This window comes from Hakea prostrata, chromosome 2 (genome assembly GCF_041222555.1).
Source record: "Hakea prostrata isolate BN-2017 chromosome 2, UWA_Hpros_2, whole genome shotgun sequence".
NCBI classification, from domain to species: Eukaryota; Viridiplantae; Streptophyta; class Magnoliopsida; order Proteales; family Proteaceae; genus Hakea; species Hakea prostrata.
Window position 1 is genome coordinate 1,718,434 of NC_142601.1, and position 24,998 is coordinate 1,743,431.

Below are 24,998 nucleotides of genomic sequence, written 5' to 3' on the forward strand. Positions count from 1 at the left end.
TGAAGATCTACCCATCATCTGCAATTCAGCATGACACCAGGTGGTGAGCATGTTGTGAGTGGTTTCACATCGTGTAAAATGTAGAGATCTAACATATCATTGTACAAACTTTAAAAACTCACAAAAAAATCTAATCTTAGAATTCACATCACCTTTTGTGAACCACGTTTTTATCCATCACATTTTTTTTTATTAAATCTATCAAATCACATAAATCAACGTGTTGAAAAATATAAAGAGGAAGTTTCCCAATTGGCTACTCTTATTTTTACATATGAAACTATGAAAGCAACATCTCTAAATTGTGAACTTACAAAAATAGTCAATAAAAGTTTGGGAAAAGATACTATGTTGACTTCACTTTGGATCCGTAAAAGATAAAAATATTTATCGTGTATAGCATTAAATTCTGAAAGTCCAAGAAACACCTCACATGGGTGAGTCAGTTAGTCACGTCTTTTGACCAAGAAAAAAAACAAAAAACATAACATCACTAGGCATACTCCTAAAATAATATAAATACTTAATAATAATCACTTTTCAAAGTTCAAATTAGACATAATTAGGTGGTTAACGTTTTCAAGATCTCCCACCCTTGGAATGCACGAAATTTTAGGGTTTTGCTTCATTTTGCATAAGTAATCAAATCAATAAGTAATGGGTAAAATAAGTAATGGGTAAAATAACAACCAAGGACATTGGAAGAGAAAGTTTCCTTGAATTTCATATTATTTTAATTGTAAAATTATATTATTTAAATTAATTTTAATTGTCAATTTCTCTTTTTTTTTTTTTTCAAGAAATCATTAATTACCTAATAACTAATAAAATCAATCAAGTAATGAGTAAAACAACACCCAAGACAGTGGAAGAAGAAACGTTATTGGAATTCTAAAAATTATTATTAATTTATAATAACCAATAAAGTCAATCAAATAATGGATAAAACAACACCAAAGGGCATTGGAAGAGAAACCTTCCTTGAATTCCAACATTATAGTAAAACTAAATTTAATTAATTGATTGAAATTTACAATGATAGGCAACAAGGAAGTATATACCAAACCTTACCCAAAAAAAAAGAAAGAAGTATACACATTACGCCAAAGAGGACAAGTTAAAATCATCTAATGATCTAATGCAAGAGAAGGATTATTTCTAATATCCACCACCTCCGCGTTTCACCTTTTTTTTGTTGTGCGAACTCGATTACCGCAAGCTATGGCCTCAGAGAAGAAGCTCTCCAACCATACGGGGGAGATGAACTTGTAGAAGCTTGTGCGAGAAAGTGGATATCGTCTCACCAAAGCCGCTAATGTTTTCTAATGCCTCACTCTTCATTTGTGTACTCGCTAGATCGTAGATCTGTCGTTTTAAGTCGGATTTCGTTTCCAGTTAATTTGGTAGGTGTTGGAGCAACTTAATCGAACAAATCCCTATGGATGCATCTACTAGCATTAAGCAACTGATGGATATTCAGCGATTCTGATCAACATGTCAGACGGAGTTCTCTTGCTCAAAACTCATTTTTCATAAAAGAAAAAATAAAGAGTAGAAAGTGATTGAGTTCTTGTTTGGTTTCATGTCTTTGGATGAAATGGCAGAGGATGCTATCAAGCACGCTGTAACCTGTAATGAAGCTACCTTTAGCTTTGGAGGTATGCTTACTAATAGGTTTCTCGTTCTCGGTACACTTATTTGAGGGTGCGGGTAGAAAGATCTTGTTGAGCAGAACGCTTACTTTCCATGATCGTATTGGATATGGGGCTAAATGCATATCTGCACAAGTCTTAGGCTGTTGAGCAAGGTGCAAACTGGTCATAATTCTATGCTCTGGAGCCTTAAATATTATACAGTGGTGGAAATATCATTCACGGTGATTTCGTGGTGGCGCATTTAATGTGCAGGACTGAACCAAAATCACAAATAAAAACCCAAAAAAGCAGGATTTTTATTCGCGGCAGCAGCTGCCTGCTGTTGCCGACGGCCATTATTTCGCCACCTCATCGACATTTGAATGAACGGTGGAGATTTAAACAACGAGGGGTTGCGTGTAAATATTGATGTTTTTTTTTTCACACTTGAAGGGATTAACTTTTATTAATTTACAATATCAAGTCCCTCATTCACCCGATACCCAAAACCCTTTCCCTTTTAATTTTTCTTCTCACACCGACGCTGCTGGGAGCACGATTCTGAGAAACCAGGGCACTCCGGTGCCCGCTGTTGAAGCCATATTTGCAAGAAGCCAAGAACTCATTCGGTTTTTTTTGAGTTCGAGGTATCCCGTCTGTCAAATCTCGGTTCTTCACAATCTTTATTTATCCTTTATGGAGTTCGACCCAACGATTCTCCCACCTATTCGAAGGTCAGCAGTCCTCGGCGATTCATCGTCTTCAAGAATCGTTGGATTTGGTGAGTTTCGATTGCATCTCTAGATCGTCTTCATTTTTCTTATGCTCCTTATTCCCATTCTTTCAGGTTGTTGGAAATTCATGTGAATCAGGTAGGGCTGTTCGATTCATCAATGTAGGCTGTGGTATTGCTATTTGTCTTTCCATTTTTACTCAACAGTCAAATTTTAAAACAATTTTTTTCTTCATCTGTAACTTACTTAAATTTGGTTTGGATGGGATATATACATTCAGCTATTTTGACCGGATCTCCAGATTGTTCCATTCTGGCCACAGATGTGGAAACTGGTTCCACCATTGCACGCCTGAAAGATGCCCATGGGTATAGTTTTTCTATATCCCACCAAATCCCAATCAATTTCGTCTTTCTTCAGGCCTTTCCATTTGGTCTTTTGTCTTCTCAGCTGCTTGAAAATTGACTCTGATGTGTTTGCTCATGAACAGTGCTGCTGTGAACCGCTTGGTCAACCTGACGGAGACTACTATTGGCTCAGGAGATGATGATGATTGTATTAAGGTGCCTTGCAGTTAATTATATCACAAATTTTCCTATCTTGTGGATATAGTATTAAGGTACCTTTTTATTTCGTATCTGTATTTTCCTTCTACTGTGGGTGTTTTATTTTATTTCGAGGGAACATAAAGATAAGCTAGTTAAATAGTTAACTAAGTTTCAGGTTGGCAAAATTGAGCAAGTGGTATGGTCAAGATCATGCTGTTCATTGGGAATTGAAGGGGGGGGGTTGATTAGTATGCAATTTCCTACCTTTGCTTAGAGAGTTATTGGTTTATTCATGGTCATATGAGATGCAAATGTTAGCAAAAGTAATGCATGCAGTGGAACTTAAGAAAAGCACCAATAGGTGACAAGATGAGGATAACAAAGGTTTGGGATAATTCATTAAGACAGTTTGGCCATATGAAATTGCAACCCTCTGGTGTGAGGTCGGGTTCATTTAAATTGGAGGTGTTAAAAATAAAACTAGAACTCTAGAAGGCTAATAATGAGTTGGTCAAACTGCTGAGAAAAGACAGTATTTTATGAGAAAATAAAACTAGTATCCTAGAACTAATTAAAAACAAAACTGTTTTCCCCTTGATGATGGGAGAACTGAATTAAAGGGTTACTGAATATCTTCTAATTGTATGCTGAGTCACTGATTGATAAGAGTCAAAGATCACTGAGCTTGCACACATGTCCACACAGCTAAAAGAAATTGAATCAGGATCTGCAAACATCAAATAAATGAAAAGGGATTCAAGAACGAACCTCGGGCTGATTGTAGGCAGCTATATATGCTAAAAAATAAGAAATACGGACAACACAAGTGCAACAACCACAAATACACCTGCACTCATAATTGGCCAGCTGTGGTGGGGGAAGTGAGGGATAAATTTGATTCTTCCCCCAGGTGAGGGGACCCCATTTTCCATAATCGACTTGACGACTCTACCACCGTAATATAAAAAAAACAATGAGTATAGGATTTTCCTCCAAGCCACAAGCAAAATCTTCTTATTTCCCATTTTCTAAACTATGCTTCTGACAGCAAGTAATGAATCATGAACCACGAGCAATGATCCCTGTAAGGTTTCCTTCTTAAGCATTGGTTGTGTTGCCTTGAAATTGCTTTTTTTTTTTTTTTCAAGACTTGTGATTTTAACTAATGAATCAAGAGTTCAACTCCTGCCCAAGAATGGTGTGAATTGCTTTCAAATTACAATCTTGCACCCACAAGCTCAATTCTTCAACAAAGAATGTCCTGTCGAGGGGAGAGGAGAAAAACAAGATAACACTTCAAGAATGAGTTCAATATATCTTGCATCCCAAAACATATGTATCAAAAAGAATTGATGACATATACTATTGACAATAATATGTACCCAGTAGCAACGGATGGAACCGTAGATGTATTCAGCTTGTAACCTATGATTAACAACAAAATAGAACCGTCGAAATGAATATTTACATAGTTTTGAACAGAGATACCAATCATATCTGTAAAAATCTAAAATCAAATAATGTCAACAGTCATTACCAAATGCTTGTCATCCAAGTTCCCACAAAATTTGGATATTTTAGGATCACCAATCCACTAATAAATTTCAGCAAAGATGATCAACTGAAAATGTTAAATACCAGTTAAAAGACATCCATTAATCTCCAGCTGCTTTATCAAGCAAATCATCTTATTTTTGTTCATAAATATTATTTTCATAATGGAACTGCTTGTCATCTGCTTCAAACTATGGGAAGTTTCAGTACAAATGGTTCTTATAGGAGTTTTATTTGTATAACAACAGATACTGATGAGAATTTTGGAAGGGCTAGGTACTTCCATAACTATAATTGCTGCATACTGGTGCATAATCCACTGAGTTTGGCATTTCTCAGTTTGCTAAGTACGTGAGGTTAGTGGAGTAAAATCTCTGTAATGGCAGTCATATTTTTTCCTTCCGTTGAATTATAATTATATTCAAGGACGAGGGTTGAAGTCGTAGGTCTAGGTTGCGATGTTGAGTTTATTTTAGTTGTGATGTTTGAGTGGATTATACTCTGCGTTGGTTTCTTAATTTGATAGTTGCAACCACGAAATACATCTCTTCAATATCTGCGCATTTAAGTTCCAGGTTCCGCCCGCTTTCTGTTCTCTTCACCCCCCCTAAAAAAAAAATTTATCATGGTAATATTTACGATATGATGACTGATGAGAACAGAAGAGATCCTGCCGTTTTACTCGCTATCGTTTTCCTCTTGCCACCCACTTCTGGAAACAGAACTCGTTACCCCCATTAATTCTTATCTGAATATGCTTCAGTTTTCCATCTATATTGAATTAATTCAGTATTGTGACGCACTAATGTGTTTGTAATTGGTTGAAGGATGGATTGCTTGGTCGTAGAGTGTTCATCTGCTAGTTGCAGAGTGTATATCGTAAGTTCCCTAATTGATTACTGAGAGAACATCGCTAGCTCCTTGTGAAATACTCATACAAAAATTCAAGTCAAAGTGGGTTCGGAAATCAGAAATAATTGACTCCTTGATTCCTCGGGATCGTTATGACGACTACTATTAGGTTTCTAGAGTATCAGTTGGTAACAGTTGTGTTAGCGATGTTGCCAGTTAATCAGTATGTATGCACACACACACTCACACACACACACACACTCACTCATTATTCTTTTTGTAGGTCTAAAATTAAAATAAAAAGATTTAATCTTTTTTTATTAGGTTTTGAATTTTAAAAGTTGCAGCGCAGTGAATTGAAAATTATTCCTTTCTCATACGCATGTACCATCCGATATGGAATGAACAATGTATATTATGGATTTAAAGAGTTAAATGACAAATGATTTTTTAGATTTTGAGATTCAAAAGAATGATAAATGATTTTAAAATTAGTGTGGTGTTCATGAAGTCAAGTGTTGGTGTCAATTTTGCCGCAAAGTTAGATCTAACCAAACGATTTGTTATGTTTCGAACTTGATTGATTTCTTTGTGCTTGTTTTATGATCTGCTTACTTGCAACTGATTCTAAAGAATAATGTTAGAAACGAAGAAGATCAGCTTGATTGGCGATCCATCTTTGACGAGCAAGTGAATGGAATTCGAATTGAAGAAAACCAGAGCTCAAATGAACCCTAGAAGGAGAGAAAAGGCAGTGATAATTAATTAAAGTTAATTGATAGATTACAATTACAATTTTAGACTTAATTAATCACATCTTTTAGTGAAGATTCAAGGGTATTCTAGAAAACTAAAATGTAACCACAATATGAGTTTTACATGTTATCTATTAATAATTAATACATATAAATAGAAAAATACAGTTTTAGATATCATTTATTAATGACTTCTGAATTTAAGAGAAAAATACAAGTTTGTTTATCATTTAATAGTTACTTAAAAGTCTAATTGATTGAATGAACAAGGGTATTTAAGGGAACAAAAATGTAGCCGCTTTATTATATATATATATATATATATATATATATATATATATATATGTATATATATATACTAGTAAGGTTACACGTGCAAATGCAGGTGGTGATATCTATTTGAATATTAATTTTATATAATGAACTATGCAAAATTTACTTTAAACATATTTTCAAAGTTGAATTTGAATGAGCTTAATGTTTTTAAGGATCAATTTATATTACCATTAAGTGTACTTTGATTATTAGTAATTGTTTTTATATTAGTCATAAGATTTGTTTTTCCTTCTAATGCAAAATTTGAACACCTTCCTAGATGTTGAAATTCTAGTGTGCATAACTGGATTCCTCCACATTGCAAGATCTTGAGGTTTTTCTGAAGAAAAAACGATTAAGAGAATTGATAGCAGGTAGATGACCATAAACAGTTATTTATTTATTATCTTTTCTCAAAAAGATTGATAGCCCCCATAAATTTTTTCGAATTTCGAATAAGATATTTTTTCAATATATTAATAAAGAATAAATTGTTAATGTTTTATCATTATTACATTTATTAAGCGGTATTCAAACGATGCTTGGTTGATTTTGATTAGTTTCTTCTTCTTCAATTAATATTTTCTAGTTTTTAGGAGAAACTCTTCTTATTCTTACGCTAGTTGTTGCTAATTATTATCAATGTAGTTAGGGAAGAAGGCTATTTTGGGAAGTAAAAATGTAGCCATAAATTTGACGTAATTAATTGTATCAATGTAGTTAGTGAAGAAGACTATTTTGGGAAGTAAAAATGTAGCATGAGTTTTGAGTTCGTGTTTTTATAATAAAAATAGTATGATATATATATATATATATATTTATTTATTTATTTATTTATATATATATTCAACCGGCATTAAAGCGTCAAGGGTTTATAAGCGCGTCGGTCGATTCGTATTCTTTTGGGTATAAATAATAAGTGTCTGTCAATTTTGACCTCATTCCAACAGTTATTTTTCCCGCTTCATTTCCCTGTGTTGAAACGATTCGAATTCTTGAGAAGCTTAAGAAAGATCCAAACCCGGCCGATATGATCGACCGTTTTCAGTATTTATGATTCACCATTCTAGGTTTTCGAAGAACTTCAGATGGAGTGAGCGGTTTTCTATTTTTTTTTTATTCACTTTGCTCTTCCTGGTTCATCCGTCACCTTCGTCTCTTATTCTTCTTCTCGTATTTCTCGCCATTCGAGTCATTGTTCGATTATTCTTTCCGAAGTTCGATAGACTGATTTAGCATTTAGGGTTTTCTCGTTCTATCCACCATGGCTAGTTTCGCCACTCTTCATAGCCTTCGTGTATCTCTCTTTCCCAAAAGATATCGCTTCTCCTAATATAAATCTCCAGAAACAGGAAATCCGAAGGTTTCAGATCTTCCTTTGTTTTTTTCTTCTTCGTCGTCTTCCGTCTCTCCCCTCGATTATCTATAGGGACGATAGTGTTTTCGGCTTTCACGAGCAAGGTGATCTGGCTGATTGTTGTATCGTTTTTCTTTGCTTTTCGTGACAACGGAGCTTGGGGATCGAATTGCGTCTTATTTTGTGAAGTGGCTGGGGAAACGTACTTTGGGGGTTGTCTTAGGGGTGGACCACTAGCGATTCTCTTATTGCCTTGACTATGCCAAATACGGCGGTGAGAGCTGGAGACACTTCTTACTTATTATCAAGTCGCTAACCCTTTCTTCTAGTAGCGATCTGGTGATCCGTCGTTGAAGAAGCTTGGCTTCTATCTGGTTCTGTCCCAGTTTCAGGTATAACGATCGTTTTCGTTCATCTCTTTCCTACATGTTTCAGATAAAAAATTAAATTTAGATTTATGTGTTTCTAATGAAGATTCCTGCATTCTTCAACATAAAGTCCTTCTTACTCGTTTTTCATTTTGTCTGTGATTTTAATCTGTTCTAGAGTGTGGTCAAGGGTGCTCTATCTAAATCCTTCAGTTGCTGAATATTTCAGTAGATCCATATCATATTTTAGAAACTGAAAATATGTCATTGTTCTCCTAATATTAATTTTATCACCTGTCATTATCTCATCTACTTATCCATCGCTCTTGTCTGATGCATCACATTTCTCTGCAAACTCAAGTGTGCTTTTCGTAACTGCTGCAGCTTAAAATCTGCTTTGTCTCATGTTAGCTTAGGAACTTGGGTCAAATTGCAAGCCCGTGGTTTACCTGGTTCAAGGCTGCTAATTTGCCTGCTTTGTTTGCACTTTTGAGTTACCCCATTTATCCCATATAAGCTCTGTCCTCTTGATGCCAAGGATACTCCTGACACCCCTGCTATGGCTACACAGAAACTAGAGCAGACGGGTCCTGTCAAACTAAACAAATTTTTTGTGGTTGGAATGATGCTTCTTGCTGTCTCATTATGAGTCCTCAGGTAAGTGGGGTACATCTTTTGTTAATTATCTGATGAATCAAATCCTGTAAGATCTCGTGATAAGTGTGTAGGTGATATCTAACTTTTTTCCATCATGGACAACATTCTACATGCTGTTGATTGGATTCATTTAATGCTATCGCTCATGTTACATTGGTTAAATACAGTTGGATCAAGATGCTTGTTTGCAACTTCGCTACTTACATAAATGTATTGGAATGCCTTATGGTCTAAGGGAAAAGCATGGAGTGTCATCTAGGTATGACCGAATCTGTTCCTATTATTTTGTAATATGAAGTGACAAATTTTTAGGTAATGCCTTACTAGTTCTTGTGATGAGAAAAAAGAAATCGGTGTTTCCATTTATTGCTTGAATGTCCTATTAATATTATTTATTCCCACATCTTAGGGTTTCTAATAACATTATTTACCAGTAAACAACAAGAAAAAGTTGCATGAATTATAATTATTGGATTAGACAGAGACACGGGAAAAAGGAGAAAGAGAAAGGTAAGAAACAATGAACAAACCCAATTCACCCACAATCCACATCAGCATTCGGTTTTCCTCAAAACTGGTCGTCGGAGCAGAATACGGCCTTCCGACTATTTTTCCATAGAACAATCCATGTTTACTGTAGGGAACGGAGCAATGCAGTGGCTAATCTTGTCTTGTCAGTAGAGAAAGATGAAACTAGTATGACACTAGGGTACAGAACCTATGGAGCAATCAGAATCAAACAAATAGTGCTAGCTATTTACATTATTGGATAAGTTCCAGCATGAATATCTTTTGTTGACTGTTATTCCATTTGAGAAACGTGGTATACTTTTCATAAAGCTTCACTGTAGATGTGCCTGTGAAGATTTGTACCCATTTCATCATCTTCGTCTTATCCTTGCCTTGTGAATAGGATCAGGGTATTGGATCACAAATGATGCTCCTCTTTGCAGGATTAAAGTGTTAGCCATCCCAGAATTTTTAAATTACTACTAGACCACTTCAAAGTAATTAATATAGACATACTAAAGTTTTGATAATAATTACCAACTAATTGGCAAGGTTTCATATAATAAAATGGAATAAAAATGGAAACGAAGAGTGCCAAATATCTATCTGGGACCAGTGGGGTGTGTGTGCATCTGAGTTGGGGCAGTTAAAGAGGTCTGAGGAATTGAGGGTATGCAGGAAATGGATAAAAACATGAAAAATAGGCGGTTGGGAACACCTTATCTCTTTGCTAGTTGTTTTCCTCTTCTTTCTTCCTTTTTAGTTGTTCCTCTCCACACTTTCCTTAGGAAGAAGAAAGAGGTTTGGTGGTGATATGGATTTGAGAGGATGAGTTAGTGAGATTGGGAAGGGAAATATGTGGGTAGGGACTAGGGAGGATGTGAAGAGAGGGTTTTGGTTGGAGAGAAAGAGAGGAGAGGAAATGAGGAGGCGAGGTCTCGTTTTTTAAAATTAAATAAAGTGAAAAGTAAAGATAGGAGGCAAGTGAAGAGAGGGGAGCAACAAGGAGAGGAGGAACTAAAGAGGCAGGGGCCCAACTCAACAGAGAATCTCTTTAGAAGTGGGAGGAGTTGGGTGTATGTAGGCGAAGTGGTAAGGAAGGAGTGGAGTAGCTAGAAAGTAGGAGGAAAAAGGGGGAAGGAGATGCAGTTGGTAGCTAGACAGTGGAAGGAAAAAAGAGAGGGGATGAGATTTGGTAAGGAAAAGAAGAATAAAGGAAAAGGGAGGGTATTTTTGGTGTTCTCACTTGATTATCAAAGAGGGGGTTTTTAGTACGGAGAAGTAAAGGTAATACTGAAGAGAGTGACACGGATGTAATTCTTGGAGGAAGTTAGGAATAAGAGTATAAAAATGGTGGTATGGACAAAACAGTTTTTTCTGTAAATGGGGGAAAAACATTAAAGGGAAGGGGTGGCATCTTGATAATCAATATGTCCCGTTAAAAAAAAAAAAAAAAAAAAAAAAAAGAGATGTGGCTACCTCAGGGAGTCCTAAATGTGATCTTTTTGTTGTAAACTTCAGATGGGGATGTCTTTTGGTCGATGAGCCTGATTCACTTTCCAACTGTAATTGGTAATGGATTTTTTTTGAGATTTACTAAATGTGGCTACCTCAGGAGTCCTAAATGGAATTTCCTCCCCTCTCTTATGGGCTGCAATCAAGAGCCTAAATTTTGTGTGCAAGTAGTCCCCTGCTCACATGTCTAGTTTAGGGAAAACAGAATAGATCATGGGCCTCATGGCATGATATTGGGTTCTATCTTTTTGTTGTTTCTGAAAAAAAGGGGTTCAAAATGATATACTCAACAAAAAAGTTTGTTAAACACAATTGGATAGCTGAAAATGGAAGGGAGATTACTGACATATTTGAATATGCTTCTGTAATTTAAAAGGTTCTAGGCTGTGGTGTGCCCTACCTATACAAGTGTTGGAATTGTGACATGGCAAAAGATGGAAGAAGAAGTCCTTCCTATGTGGGCCATGTAAATGACTTTCTGACTATGCCTTAATGCTCTGAATGTTGGGAAGCCATGAAAATAATTAGGTGCAGAACAAGGAGGGTTATAAGCATAGCCACAGGAAGTGGGTTCAACATTGAATGAACAATGGTTCAGGTTACACCATACTACGAGTTTTCCAGTTTTGTAGAAGTACCCTAGGTTGTGATTTAGGATTTCTACCTCCAGATTTTCTGAACTGATTATGATTGAAGTTATAATTTTCTTTAAATAGTCATAAAGTTCTTTATCAGTCCATGATTTATGGTGAATAAGATTTGGCTTTTTGGCTTCTAGTTCTTGGGTGATTCACAACATTCCAGCCCTTATTGTGGTGATCCATTAGTTGATTGGTTGTGATTCCATGGTCATATCCCCCTTTCTTATCTTCTTTCATTTTCCTTACACTTCTATTATTATTATTATTATTATTATTATTATTTTTCTAATGGGCATTGCGTTCTATCTAATATTTAACTGCGGTTTTTACTTGATAAAATAATAAATTCAAGTGTTCCTATTTTTTTTATGCCAAATCTGAGGCAGAGTAATGAGATGCTGCCAAGGATTTGCTGCACCTACAGTAACGTTTAGGTTTTTTAGTGCGACTCTACTCCAATGCTGCCAATCTTTCTTTCTTTGAGGAAAAGCGAGACAAAAGGTAGGTTCTTTTACTGGGATTTATCATTATAATTTATGTTGCAAATATGAGTGTTTAGAAGCATTTTCAATAATCTATATATTTTAATGGCCATTATTCCTCTGATCGAATTTTCTCAATTTGGTTCGATTTTAAACAGTGGATGTCCTTTTGAGTGTTAAATCGTTGGTTTTGCTAATTGGAATGGAGGAGCAGGGGTGTTACTGTGGAGAGAAAAAAGAGAGAGATCATGATCAGGAAATGGGTAGCGGATGAAATGCTCTTTTTTTCTTGTTAATTAATTAACATGTTTTGATTTTTAGTGGTGAACTCTGCAATTTTACAGAAAGAGTAAGGAAGAAGAATAGAAGGAAACAATTGTTGGCAGAAGATTTTATCACACAAATATTATTCTACTTTTTATTAGTATGCTTCTTGCACTGCCTTTCTTCACAATGAATTTTTTCTCCTTGAGGATCCTTTGATCCTTTAAGCATAAATTTCCCAGTCTAGGATTCCATGTCTCTTTCGGCATAAACCCCTTCAGATGCCATGTCTAGGATGTTGTAGCTATTTATTTTAATTGGTTGCTTCTAGACTAGGAAAATCCAAATGCATTTTCAGAGTGGTTAATAATGGGAATTTAATTTTCTGGTTGCCTTGCGATTCCCAGTCTTTTTTAAGTTTTACAACATTTGATTCTTATCTAAACTTTGAGACAATTTCTAGGTTTCTGTTAATTTCAGCTAGGTCATAGAATTCTACAGTTCTTTTTGTTAAAATTTTAGGATTCTTGCTATGGTGATGAATGTAGAGATGTTGAACTGAGAGTTAGAACTTTGGCAGTGATGCACTTGTCCATATACTATTACCAATGTGTTGTATCAAAAGAAAACTTGATGTATGCATGGTTAAAGTTGAAGCTCTTATGCCTTTTGACTTTGTAAGAAAAGCAGAATAGATTTTTCCTAAGCTTGCCTTCCAGAACTTGTGCTACATTGTTTCTCCCTAGCTAATATATTGGCAGAAACTGTTCTTATATGATCATGTTTCGTTATACTAATGGATTGGATTTGAATTCTCATACCCGTAGGATAATTCATGGAAAGATGATATTCAAGGAAGACAATGGTGTGGCTGTTTGAACAGTGCATCAGCTTTCATATCCTTTTAATTTTTATTTTTTTGTATCTTGTACAGACTACAGAGACAATTCTCCACTTCCCATGTTGGAGGCAGAGGAATTTGAGTGTGGAATACCAAATTAGATGCTGCACATTCCTTGGACTAAAAGCAACTTATGGCAGAACACAGGTGACTATTCCATTTTCCTTGCAAAAGGACCCCAAATGGGTACCGGATGAAACATCGATGCATTCTTCCTTTCCCCATCCCTCTTTTCTCCTTTTTGATTTCTCTTACTTGTTGAAACTATTGGTAGGTCTCTTCAGAAAACCTAAGTTGTGGAGCGTTTCCCACTTTTAAGGATATTAGTTATGAGTTTTCCTTTTGCTGCCGGTCCCAAGCCCGGGTAAAGGAGGAGGGTTGGTGCGTCAGGTCGGCAGCCGGCACCGGAAAAAAATCTAGCCAAACCTTTTTTCATGGATTCGACCTTATATGATAAAAGCTATGCTAGGGCGCCTCCCGACAAAGAAGCGCCGCGCCACACTATGGCCCGGGTGTAGTGATAAGTGGGCAAGGGTTAGCTAGGGCGTCCCCTGTAAGCGACGCGTCGCATCGGCGCCCGGATGCGGTGATAAGTAGGCAGGGCCCGCGCCAGGCACGGGTGGCCCGCGCGGGGGCGTAAAGAAGCTAGTCCATAAGCATAAGCGTAGGATTAGATTGGCATCTTGGAACATAGGATCTCTAACTGGTAAGAGCTTAGAATTGATAGATGTTATGAGGAGAAGAAGGATTAATGTAGCTTGCATTCAAGAGACTAGATGGAGGGGTAAAAAGCCAAAGAGTTGGATGACTTTAAACTTTGGTATCTGGGGATAAAACAAATAAAAATGGAGTGGGTATAATAGTGGATAAAGATTTAAAAAATGATGTGGTGGATGTTAAAAGAGTGGGTGATAGGATTATTGCTATCAAGCTTGTGATGGAGAAAGAGTTCAGTAAATATAATTTGTGCATATGCACCTCAAGTAGGACTAGATGAAAGTCTAAAGCTAGAATTTTGGGAAAATATGGGTGGATTACTGCAAGGAATTCGTCAAGGAGAAAAGATTATCATAGGAGGTGATTTAAATGGACATATTGGAAAAGATCAAAGAGGATATGAGAGTGTTCATGGAGGTTATGGTTTTGGAGAAAGGAATGACGAGGGGATTTCAATTTTGGATTTTGCTACTGCTTTTGATCTATCTATTATAAATACTTACTTCAAAAAGAGAGATGAGCATTTAATTACTTTCAAAAGTGGACAGCATAGAAGCCAAATAGATTTCTTCCTAACTAGAAGGACTGATAGATTGTTGTGCAAGGATTGCAAGGTGATACCGGGGAAAGCTAAGCGCACAACATAGACTTGTGGTCTTGGATATGTGCTTAGTCCCAAGAACACATAAAAGGTCCAAGGTAAACTATCCCCGAATAAGATGGTGGAATTTGAGAGGAGAGTACTCTAAATCCTTCGTTAATGAAGTAGTCAAACAAGGAAAATGGGATTTTAAAGGGGATACCAATGCAATGTGGAATGAGATGGCTATGTGTATTAAGAAAGTGGCTAAAGATGTTCTAGGTGAATCAAAAGGAAAGATCCATTCTTATGAGAGACGTGGTGGTGGGATAGTGAGGTTCAAGCGCCATTAGGAATAAAAAAGCTAGTTTTAAGACATGGCAAATAACTAAGGATGTTGAGGATCTTCAAAGGTATAGGTTAGATAGAAATGAAGCTAAGAAAATTGCGGGAAAAGCAAGGGAAAGGAAGTATGAAGAGTTATACAATAAGTTGGGCACAAAGGAAGGGGAAAAATCTATTTATAAGATAGCTAAGATGAGGGATAGGAAGAGTAGAGATCTTGACCATGTTAGATGTATTAAAAATGGAGATGGTAAAGTATTAGTTTGTGAGGAGGATATTAAGAAAAGATGGGAAACCTATTTCTCTAGTTTACTAAATGAGCATTCTTCAAGCACTTATGTTTCGGACGATTACACTTTTCACCAAGGCACCGGTGTCCGAACTTATATTCGTAGAATTTCGATGTCCGAAGTAAAAGAAGCTTTAAGGAGGATGAAACTCGGCAAGACACAAGGTCCCGATGAAATCCCAATTGAAGTATGGAAGAGCTTAGGAACCCATGGACTAGTTTGGTTGACTAAGTTGTTTAATAAGATTATGAGCACAGGGAAAATGCCAGATGATTGGAGGAGAAGTGTGGTGGTTCCAATTTACAAAAATAAAGGAGATATTCAAAGTTGTAATAACTATAGAGGCATTAAATTGATGAGTCATACGATGAAATTATGGGAGAGAATAATTGAAACCCGGTTGAGACACTTAACTATAGTTACGGAGAACCAATTTGGGTTTATGCCGGGAAGATCTACAACGGAGGCTATTTACTTAATTAGGAGACTTATGGAAAGGTATAGAGAATGTAGGAAAGACCTTCATATGGTATTTATTGACCTAGAAAAAGCTTATGATAGAGTCCCTAGAGCGTTAATTTGGCAAGTACTAGAGAAAAGAAGTGTTGCAAGTAAATATGTAGATATAGTTAAGGATATGTATGATCGTCGGTGACTAGTGTTAGAACAGTTGGGGGACAAAGTAAGGAATTCCCGATAACAGTTGGGCTACATCAAGGGTCAACTTTAAGCCCATATCTATTTGCACCGATAATGGATGAATTAACCAAAGACATTCAAGATGAGGCCCCCGGTGTATGCTTTTGCGGATGATATTGTGTTGATTGATGAGACCCAAGTGGGGATTAATACCAAATTAGAATCATGGAGAGTAGCTTTGGAATCAAAAGGCTTTAAACTTAGTAGATCAAGACAGAATATCTAGTTTGTAACTTTAGTCATGATCGGGCAGATGATGAAGTGGTGATACTGACGATAAAGAGATTCCTCGAGTGATTGTTTTAGGTACCTAGGTTCAATCATAAGTAAAAGAGGTGATTTAGAAGATGAGGTTTCCCAAAGAATTAAAATAGGGTGGATGAAGTGGAGAGGTGCATCCGGGTCTTATGTGATCGGCGTATTCCATTAAAGCTTAAAGGAAAATTTTATAGGACCGTTGTCCGACCAGCTATGATGTACGGTGCGAGTGTTGGGCTGTTAAGAAGAATCATATAGATAAACTCGAGTAGAGAAATGAGGATGCTAAGATGGATGAGTGGCAAAACTAGGATGGATAAGATAAGAAACGATCATATTAGAGTTGGTCTGGGAGTTGCTCCTATAAGTGATAAGCTTAGAGAAAGTCGTTTGAGGTGGCACGGCCACGTTCAACGGAGACCTATAAATGCTCCTGTTCGGAGAAGTGATATAATCCATATTGAAGGAACTAGAAGAGCTAGGGGTAGACCTAAGATAACCTTAGGAGAAGTGGTGAGAAAGGATATGTATAGCTTAGGCCTTGTATCTAGCATGGCCTTGAACAGAACCGATTGGAGGGCAAGAATCCATGTAGCCGACCCCATTTAGTTGGGAAAAGGCTTATTGTTGTTGTTGTATGTTGTATGTCTTGAATGTCTTGGTTGTTACTAGATAAGGCAAGCAGTTCTTTTTTGTTAGTTTATGCGCATCTCAGTTATTGGGGTTCCAGTGATCGAAATGGAAAAATGAAAAAGAAACAAAATAAGCCAAAAATTGGACTCTCTTCCTGCTACTGTTCCTACTTTCTGATGTTAACATATGTAAATCCATGTAATAGAGACGGAATAGTTTCAAAAGCTTCAGAAATATGTGCATATGTCCATAGTAATATGTGAAGAGAAAATTTTGCATCATGCATCTTGTTTCATTGAGGATTTTTCCAAATACCATCATCATCCTTCCTATATTTGTTTTCCTCTCATTTGGGGCTCTCCTATATTTCTGAACTAGGGCTTTTTTTTCTTCCTATTTATATTTGAAAAGTTATTTGTATTCATCATCATCTCTAACTGGACTGGTTTGTTTCCCCATTCCTTATAAATGGCTGCACACATAGGCTGGTAGACCACTTTGGTATATAAACAACAGAATAGAGGAAATTGGGTGCCTAAAGTTAATGGATTACATGTATGATAAGCACATGATGAGTATAGCACGAATACCCATTCCTTATTAATGGCTGCACACATAGGCTGTTAGACTTCACTTTGGTATATAAACAACCAGAGAGGAAATTGGGTGCATAAAGTGAACGGATTCTTGAATGATAAGCGCATAAATGCAGTATAACACAAACCCTTTTTGTTGCAAATTCATATATTTTTATATATATAGCTGTTCTTCCTTGTGGATTATGAACTTGGATTCAGCAAAGATAAGTTATTTTAATCTATTTTGAAGTTTCTATTAGTAAAAAAATTGCAAGGGCTTTCTGATTGCAATAATGGTGATTTTGAGCTCTCTGCATAAGATTGTTGAATTATCTCTTTAATTCCATATACAAATACATAATACCTATCAAGTTCAATGATGGTATGGTCAGAGTATGATTATGAAATATATGATTGATTTTTTTTCTTCTTTTTATTTTGAATAAATTTATGCATTTCTGCTGGGTTTTTACTCACTGCTTGGTGAGACAAAAATGCTTACAAATGAGCCATTGCTGGAAAGCAGATTCATGCGGAAGTAGTACCCAAAATCTGAAAGTAACATAGATAAGAAGGGAGAAAGACTGAAAGAGACTGAACGTGACCTTTTGTCGTATCATGGTTAATATATAGTAATAGTACTTAAATTTTCAGTCTGAATCTGTAATTCTTCTTGCTCAAGCAGATTCTCAGTTAATGTTCAGATTGTTGTACTTGCACAGGAATGATTTCCCTCATGTTTCTGCTTCGATGCACCCCAACCCAACACACATCCCTTTGTATTTTTTGGTTGAGAGTCCATCTTAGTCTGCATCCTCTTTTCTTCCCAGGGAACTTGTAAGAAAGCATTGGAGAAGCAGATTGAACAGTTGGAACTTGGAAACAAAAAAGGCTAGAGGGCTAACAAATTTTATTGTACCTCTGGCACATAAGATCATTGCTGGGGCTGGTTTTATGCTTTGATCCCTAGCAGATTTGAGCCTTGTGGTCTCATTCAGTTACATGCCATGTGATATGGAACAGCAAAATCCCTTGCTCTTACTGTATTTCCCTTATTGTTGCATCCATTAGGGGACGAGTTAACACCATTAAGGAAGTATCACTGGATTTCAGATGGGAGATTTCAATGGAGAGGTAACAACATTTGCCTTGTTGTGAGAGTTACCCCGTTAACATCTCAAAACTCTTGCATTTGGCTATTTAGTCTGATATTGTTGACCCAGCAAATGGTACCGTGGTCGTAGAAACTGTTAAAAGGGCTCCCAGGATGTTTCCTGGAAGGTAAGGAAAAATAAATATCTCAGCAGAGATTTGATTACTCATTGTATTTGGGATAGGATGTGAGTAGCGATTTGATTAGTTTCTTTATAATTTTTCTTTCCTTCTGGGTTTAATAAATTCTTCTTATTATTATAGTATTAGGGGGAGTGTTAGTTCCACGATTGTCAAAGTGCCACGAAGGTTGCCTAATACTCAAGAGGAAAACGCATGTTGGTTAGAAGTTGGAAGTGGGAAATTTGTGGATTTTAATTGAAAATTGGAAAACAATTGACAGATGGTATAGGCATTCACCTTTTCTACTACATACTCTCTTGACTGTACTTGCACAAATCTTGCTGTTAATGGTGCCTTCATGTTTTGTCTTCTTTCCTTGAAAGGTGTCTCATTCACCAAATCCTTAATGTCTTACTTGGGTTGTTTGATATTAGTAAGGTAATGGGGTGTTGCTGAGTCTGCTCTTTTCTTTTCTTTTTTTTTTTTGGGGGGGGGGGGGTCTTTGTCTTTATTTTGACCGATGATGTCATTTTGTGCTCAAAAGAAAGTGTGCATCTGTTGTTGGAGAGGGAATGGATGCTGCCTCAGCTTTATGGAAATTTCTCAAATTTTCTTTTGGTGGGGTTTTTTTTTTTTTGGGGGGGGGGGGGGTGTGGAGAAGTGGGTGATGAAGATTCAGAATTTGAGTTGACGCTTCTTATTTTCCCTTTACATTTGTAAACCACCGCTGATGATTGATCTCTATCTCACTCCGACGACGGATCGATAAGTGAAGTCTCCTACTCGTACACCACATGTTGAGCAAATAATTGGTTTGTTTTTGCGTAAATTTCCGTCGTGCTTTCATCTTGTTGTGTATCTCTTTAGGTAATTCTCATGGTTTTGTCTTCTAATGTTGTTGCAGAGAAGGAAATATGAACCGCTAATCTCAGGTTTTCTTGTCTGCTGGTGACATGCATCTAGCTTATTGGTACGTCAGTGAAACTAGTCCGACAATTTGTGAGGTTTGGGGACTGGTGAGACAGGTAGTGAAGCTCCAGAGGGACACTCTTGCTCTGCGCATGGCATGCCTTCTCTTCGACTAGTTATTGAGGGAAGCTCCAACCATATCAGAATGTCTTCATACCTATGGGTCTCTGATTTGTCATCTTTCAATTTCAACTCTTCCAAACTATTTCGATATTGTTCCTTCATATTCTTCGGTTACATGAGCTTTTTCTTATTTCTTGTAGTTTGTGTTAATATGGGGTAGGCGTTCCGTATTTGCAATTATTCCTATATATATATATATATATTTTTTTTTTTGGGTAAATAATTATTCCTATATGTTTGTATTACATTGCATTATCGTATTCAGTATATTCTCGCGCTTGATTACATGAACTTCAGTTTTCATTTTCTGCATTCATACGTTCCTATGAGCTGGCAGGGTTTGTATTTTACATCATTGCCATGTGCATGGGTTTATCTCCGCTATCTTGTTTCGTGAGTTTCTCTTAGCCTACAAAATTGATCTTCTCCCGAGAAAGGGGAAGGAATATGAAAGATTGCTGTATCTTCTTTCTAATGTTCGATCTGCTTGGTACAATTGAACTTACCAAACTGGTGCATGCGAGCACAAACAACACTGGAAGCTTGTGGTGATTGTTTAAAAACAAGCAAGTAGCCGAATAAAAAAGATATACCTAATGAATCAAGTATGTTTCAGTTTTCTTACTCATACTTCTCATCTTGAAGCAAAAAATTTGTTCTTCCTTGCTTTCAGTTTGCTTACGCAGAATACCTCTGATTTTTGAGGTCAAACATGTCGAGTCTAATTAAGTTATTCAGCAGATGAAAATCCCTTGATTATTATTTTATATCATAGAAAAATCATTGAAATTGTAACTTTGGTATAGTGGTAGTTTGATTAAGTTGCTTTGCTTTGTATTTGGATGCCTGTCCATTGCAATGTATCTAACTTGGGTTTTTGTCCTTTTTCCCACATGCACATGGAAATGATGTATCTTCTATTTTGACTTTAGGAAGTGCTTTTATAAGAAGCTTATAGATGAGCAGGCAGATTGCTGTCCTATATGCAATATAGATCTTAGTTGTGCTCCAGTGGAGAAGCTCAGGTCAGCTCATTCTTTTGTTCCTACTTTACAAAAAATTTAAAATGTTATTGTTTGAGTCATGCATATTGTGTATGTACTGCTACTTATTGCTCAATTGCTACCTGCTTATTATTGTCCTCTCTACTAGGTTACAGCGATGGCCAGTTTTCTTCAATCAGGTAGATTGGATGGTAGGATAGAAGAAAAACAAAACAGGAAAACGTTGTTTTTCAGTTGACATCCATGGGTTCTATATAAGATGTATAAACTGGCTCCATATGCAATTATGTATTGTTATATGTCGGACAAGAAGGTTTTGTGCTACAAACCAATCCCCTTTCTGTGCTACAAACCAATCCCCTTTCTTCTCAAGATCATCAGGTATGATTGTCGATGGAATCGGAAGAAGACCGCAAGAAGCTTTTTCACTCTGACTGTTGCTGCTGCTACTACCCTTTATAGGAGTTGGGTGAGGGATGCCTCTTTTACCTGGAGGTTGGTTTTCCCAAATGTACACAAGCTGTTGTCATTGTGTTCTACTTGCCACTACTATGCAAGTTCATTCATTCATTCATCAGTTCATGTTCTTAAGAGCTAATGGCAGAGCCTTCTTTGTCTTCTCTGATATTTCTCATGATAAAAATAGATTTCTCTACTAATATGAAAATGTTAAAATATTTAATTATTTAGAAGAAAAAAAGCAATAGAAACTAGGTGCATATGCAGGCGAAATTTTAATAGCTATTATATAACAGTACAACCTGGAATTTTGCTTTGGCATACTTTGGGCCAAAAACCCAACCAATCATTCTATATGGACTAAACTCACCCACCACTCATTCCAGGTTTTCCCCATAAAGTAAAAAACCCTCAACCAAATAACAAATTAATCTAGAAAATCATTACAAATCATGGTACTTTCCCACAACAAAACCCAATCTCAGGTTTAATCTTTATTTTAGATTTTCAAAAGGGGGAAAAAACACAACAAAACCAGATAGACCATGATATGTTTATACCCATTTCAATACAATAGAAGTGAATGTATTGTGCATCCCTCTTTGTTGTTGCCAACCAAAGTAGGGATGATCCTCAACACCTTTGTTTTCTCTCCATCGCCAACTCTCATCCACTCCCTTTCAATAGCTTTAAAAGTTTTCTTAACAAAGATAATTATAAATAAAGATTCTTTAGACACTTGCTAAATTAACAAATGGAATCCATGACACTTTGCATTATTCTGTCCAACTATAACAAAAGCTATGAAATGCACGTGAGAATGAACTAGTTTATAAGAAAAAGTATTGTTTGCATTTTTTTTTGGGTACTGGTGCTTTGTTAATACTGAAAATGAAATGCCATCCGCAAGAGTCGAACCCAAGACCTCTCCACTGAGAAGTATAGAACTTTACCACTCAACCAACCCTGCATTGGCTATTGTTTGCATTTTGCTTGACTGAGATATATCCTTAGTATGGTATCCGGTGTAGCATGTTCCATTTGGTCCATCTTTTTTCTTGATTGTAGAGGAGCACAATACATGCTCGTGTTGATTCTGCTATACAAAATTAGGGGTACTTCAGGGGTATAAGATCTACACGCAGTTTCTCTTTTTTTCCTGAGAATATTTGGCGGTAGGGGTAACATTATCCTTGTTTAGATTAGAACAAAAATCAAGCACTGAACCATGGTTGGAGAAGTTGTGGAAGAAAACTATCAACTTATAATAACCTTCTCTCTTGAATTAGTTGAGTTGGAGAATTCTTAAATGCAAGGTGCCAGGGGATTGCAGTGGCATAGTGCACATAAAATTACTAAGTAGACCTGATCTGGTGTTAACATTTATTTATTTTTCATTTGGAATACAGACTCTTGAGGAGTAACTAGTGAACACATCTGCATTATTATATGATCATTGGCTTGAGGATGCACACTTGAACACCTCACAGATACTTCAATACTCATAATATATATACAATATATAGTGATAGCTAGTTTCTTAGGTTTAAATCGGGAGAAGGGACGTTTGCCTGTTTCGTCTCTCTTCCCTTTTCCTCACTCTCTCAATTTTGTCTCTCTCTGAACTCTCCTCTCTCTCTCTCTTCCTTCTCTCACTCTGTCTCACCCCTCTCTCGCTCTCTTGTTCTGTCTCTCTTTCTTCCTTCTCTAAACCTTCTCTCCCCCTTTATCTTCAAATCCTCTCTTCCCTCTCCAGCAACGTCTCTATTTGACTTCTCTGTCTCTCTTCTCTCTCTTCCTTTTATTCTCCTCTCGTCCTGTCTATCTTTCATTCTCTCTCTTTTCAAACAATCTCTTTGCTCTCTAGCGATGCCTCTGTTTGGTGTCTCTGCCTCTTTCTTCCCTTCCTATCCACTTTTCTCTCTCTTCTTTCACTCTAAAGCTCTTTCTCTCTCTTCCCCCCCCCCCTTCTGCGATGATTTTATTTCAGCTCTTTGCCTCTCTCTGCCCTCTTTTCCTTTCTTCTCTCAAGTGACTTTAAAACAAGACCATGTAAATAACTGAACAACTGATTTCATCCATTGGCTCCTCCTTTGCCCCTGTTTTGGGTCTTACAGCTGTAACAAAGAGTGATATTTGTAGTGAAATATTTTAAAATGTAGGGTAAATATGTAAAAACAGGTGTAATGGTTTAACACATGCTGGATCCATTGAATTTTTTAATCAGATATTCAAGTAAATTGATGGAATGATAGTAGATTTAACTATAGTGGCCCATACTTGTGTCTGTTTACAGCCTACAGTAGGTGTTTTCTTGTTTGTATGGTTTTTAGAAAACAACAGTGCATTTCAAGATCTAGTAGAACCACCCAATGAAGTTGCCTACAATACATAATACAAGAGGCTTTAGTTAATTGTTCATCCCTGCCCCCACAGACCCCCTCCCCCCTCTTTTAATGTGTGGTTCCCAGCATTCTTTGGCTTGAGGCTCTCCCTTTTATTTTGACTAAATCTTTAAATTATGATATTTTAGCATTGAAGCAAAGAAGAGTTGAGAGAGTAGAACTGGCTGGGAAGAAAAGTGTGGAGCCGCTTTTCTATTAACTAAATGATTAACTGAGGATTCTGTAAATGTTTGATACTGGCTTGTTTGTTTTTTGTGGTACTTCATTTAGCCATTTCATTCCATCATGAGATGATTCTATATCTGCTGTGTTTTTCCATCTAGGTGAAACATTGTGGCTCATCTTTAAACCATTTGTTGAGGAGATTCCTTGTTTTGGAGCTGTTAGCTTTTCAACGAGGGAAAAGGTAAATAATTTTCTTCCCCCTTGCAGACTTTGTCTAATCTGAAAATATCCATTCGGAGCGTCGCTCAGTTTTGGTAGGTAACTCTGACGCTGTGATTTCTCGTTCTTAACTATTTGTGAATCCTTTTCTTTGTATGTTATGTTTCATTTCTTTTGTTGCAGCCAACTGTGGTAGCAGCCAGCTTTTGTGACAATGACAGTGCGGGATTCGAGGAAGATCCTTTGGCGAATTTTTACCCTTCATGGGTTGTGTTCTCTCAGCATCAGAAGGTTGGCTTATCCAGTTGCTTTTGTGTTTTTGGAGTTCTTTGTTTTCTTTTGGTACTGAATGGATGTCTTTTTCATCCCCTTCTTTTATTCCAGCTAGCTTGCTCAATCTTCAACTTACGGAGGATTTGGCCTTATGTTAATGAGGTAATGCTTTTGATTTTACTTGGGATTTTGTTGTATCTGGTGTCATGGGATGAGTGGGAAGCAAACATTCTTTCTTTGCATGTGTTGGCGACAATGGTATAGGCTGCTTCTGAGCTGATAGGGATTAATGTCGAGCCAGTCCTTGATGCATCAACAGATCTCTTCATCTGGGAAGGGTATAGAATTAGATAGAGGGATCTTGCTTGCTTCTGATTTCTTAGGTTCTTAATTTCTTTCCCTTTTTCAACATTTGTGGTCCATTGAAGCTTCCCATCTTACAAAGTATCCGCTTAAAGGTTCTGTTAATGTATCCACTGCTCAATTGCTGTTCGATAAAACGACTAACTGAAACTTTGTCGACAATCTCCTGTAATAATGCGGTGATGTGCACTTGTTTGAGCTACTTCGATTGGGATGTTTTTGGATAAAGCTAAGGCAAATATTAGTATCTCAAATTAAAGTTCTCCATTCGGGTAACCTTGATCTATTCTTGCTTTGTTCCCCCAAGAACGTTGTTCTTCTTTGGACCGGTGTTCGGTATCACCATCGGTATTGGGCTGATAATCGCCTTTGTCCATTCCGAAAATATCAGGTCGAAGCATCACTCAGAATTGGTAGGTAGCTATGACTCTGGTTTCTCGTTCCTACCTATTTGTAAATCCTTTTCTTTGTATGTTATGTTGGATTTCTTCTGTTCCAAGCAACTACGGTAACAGCTTTTGCAAGGATGACAGTGCAGGATTCAAGGAAGATCCTT

General features: G+C 36.8%; 1 protein-coding gene across 4 annotated transcripts; it reads left to right on the forward strand.

Annotated features, from left to right (window-relative positions):
* On the forward strand, window positions 1-24,997 carry LOC149023198 (uncharacterized). Of its 4 annotated transcripts, XM_089143755.1 has the most exons (8): window positions 4,835-9,033; window positions 11,827-11,941; window positions 13,121-13,234; window positions 20,487-20,579; window positions 20,707-21,053; window positions 23,746-23,828; window positions 23,990-24,097; window positions 24,191-24,997. In XM_089143755.1, the coding sequence occupies exons 5-8, from the start codon at window positions 21,035-21,037 to the stop codon at window positions 24,341-24,343; spliced, it is 363 nt and encodes a 120-aa protein (XP_088999881.1). In that variant the 5' UTR covers window positions 4,835-9,033; window positions 11,827-11,941; window positions 13,121-13,234; window positions 20,487-20,579; window positions 20,707-21,034; the 3' UTR covers window positions 24,344-24,997. The 4 variants fall into 4 exon arrangements, 2 of the variants coding, with proteins under 2 accessions (XP_088999881.1, XP_088999880.1); XR_016171500.1 differs by lacking the exons at window positions 20,487-20,579; window positions 20,707-21,053; window positions 23,746-23,828; window positions 23,990-24,097; window positions 24,191-24,997 and adding exons at window positions 1-2,415; window positions 2,649-2,736; window positions 2,859-2,931; window positions 19,367-19,889 and having other exon boundaries at window positions 8,942-9,033; XR_016171501.1 differs by lacking the exons at window positions 20,487-20,579; window positions 20,707-21,053; window positions 23,746-23,828; window positions 23,990-24,097; window positions 24,191-24,997 and adding exons at window positions 1-2,415; window positions 2,649-2,736; window positions 2,859-2,931; window positions 19,426-19,889 and having other exon boundaries at window positions 8,942-9,033.
* Window position 24,998: the final 1 nt, after the last annotated feature.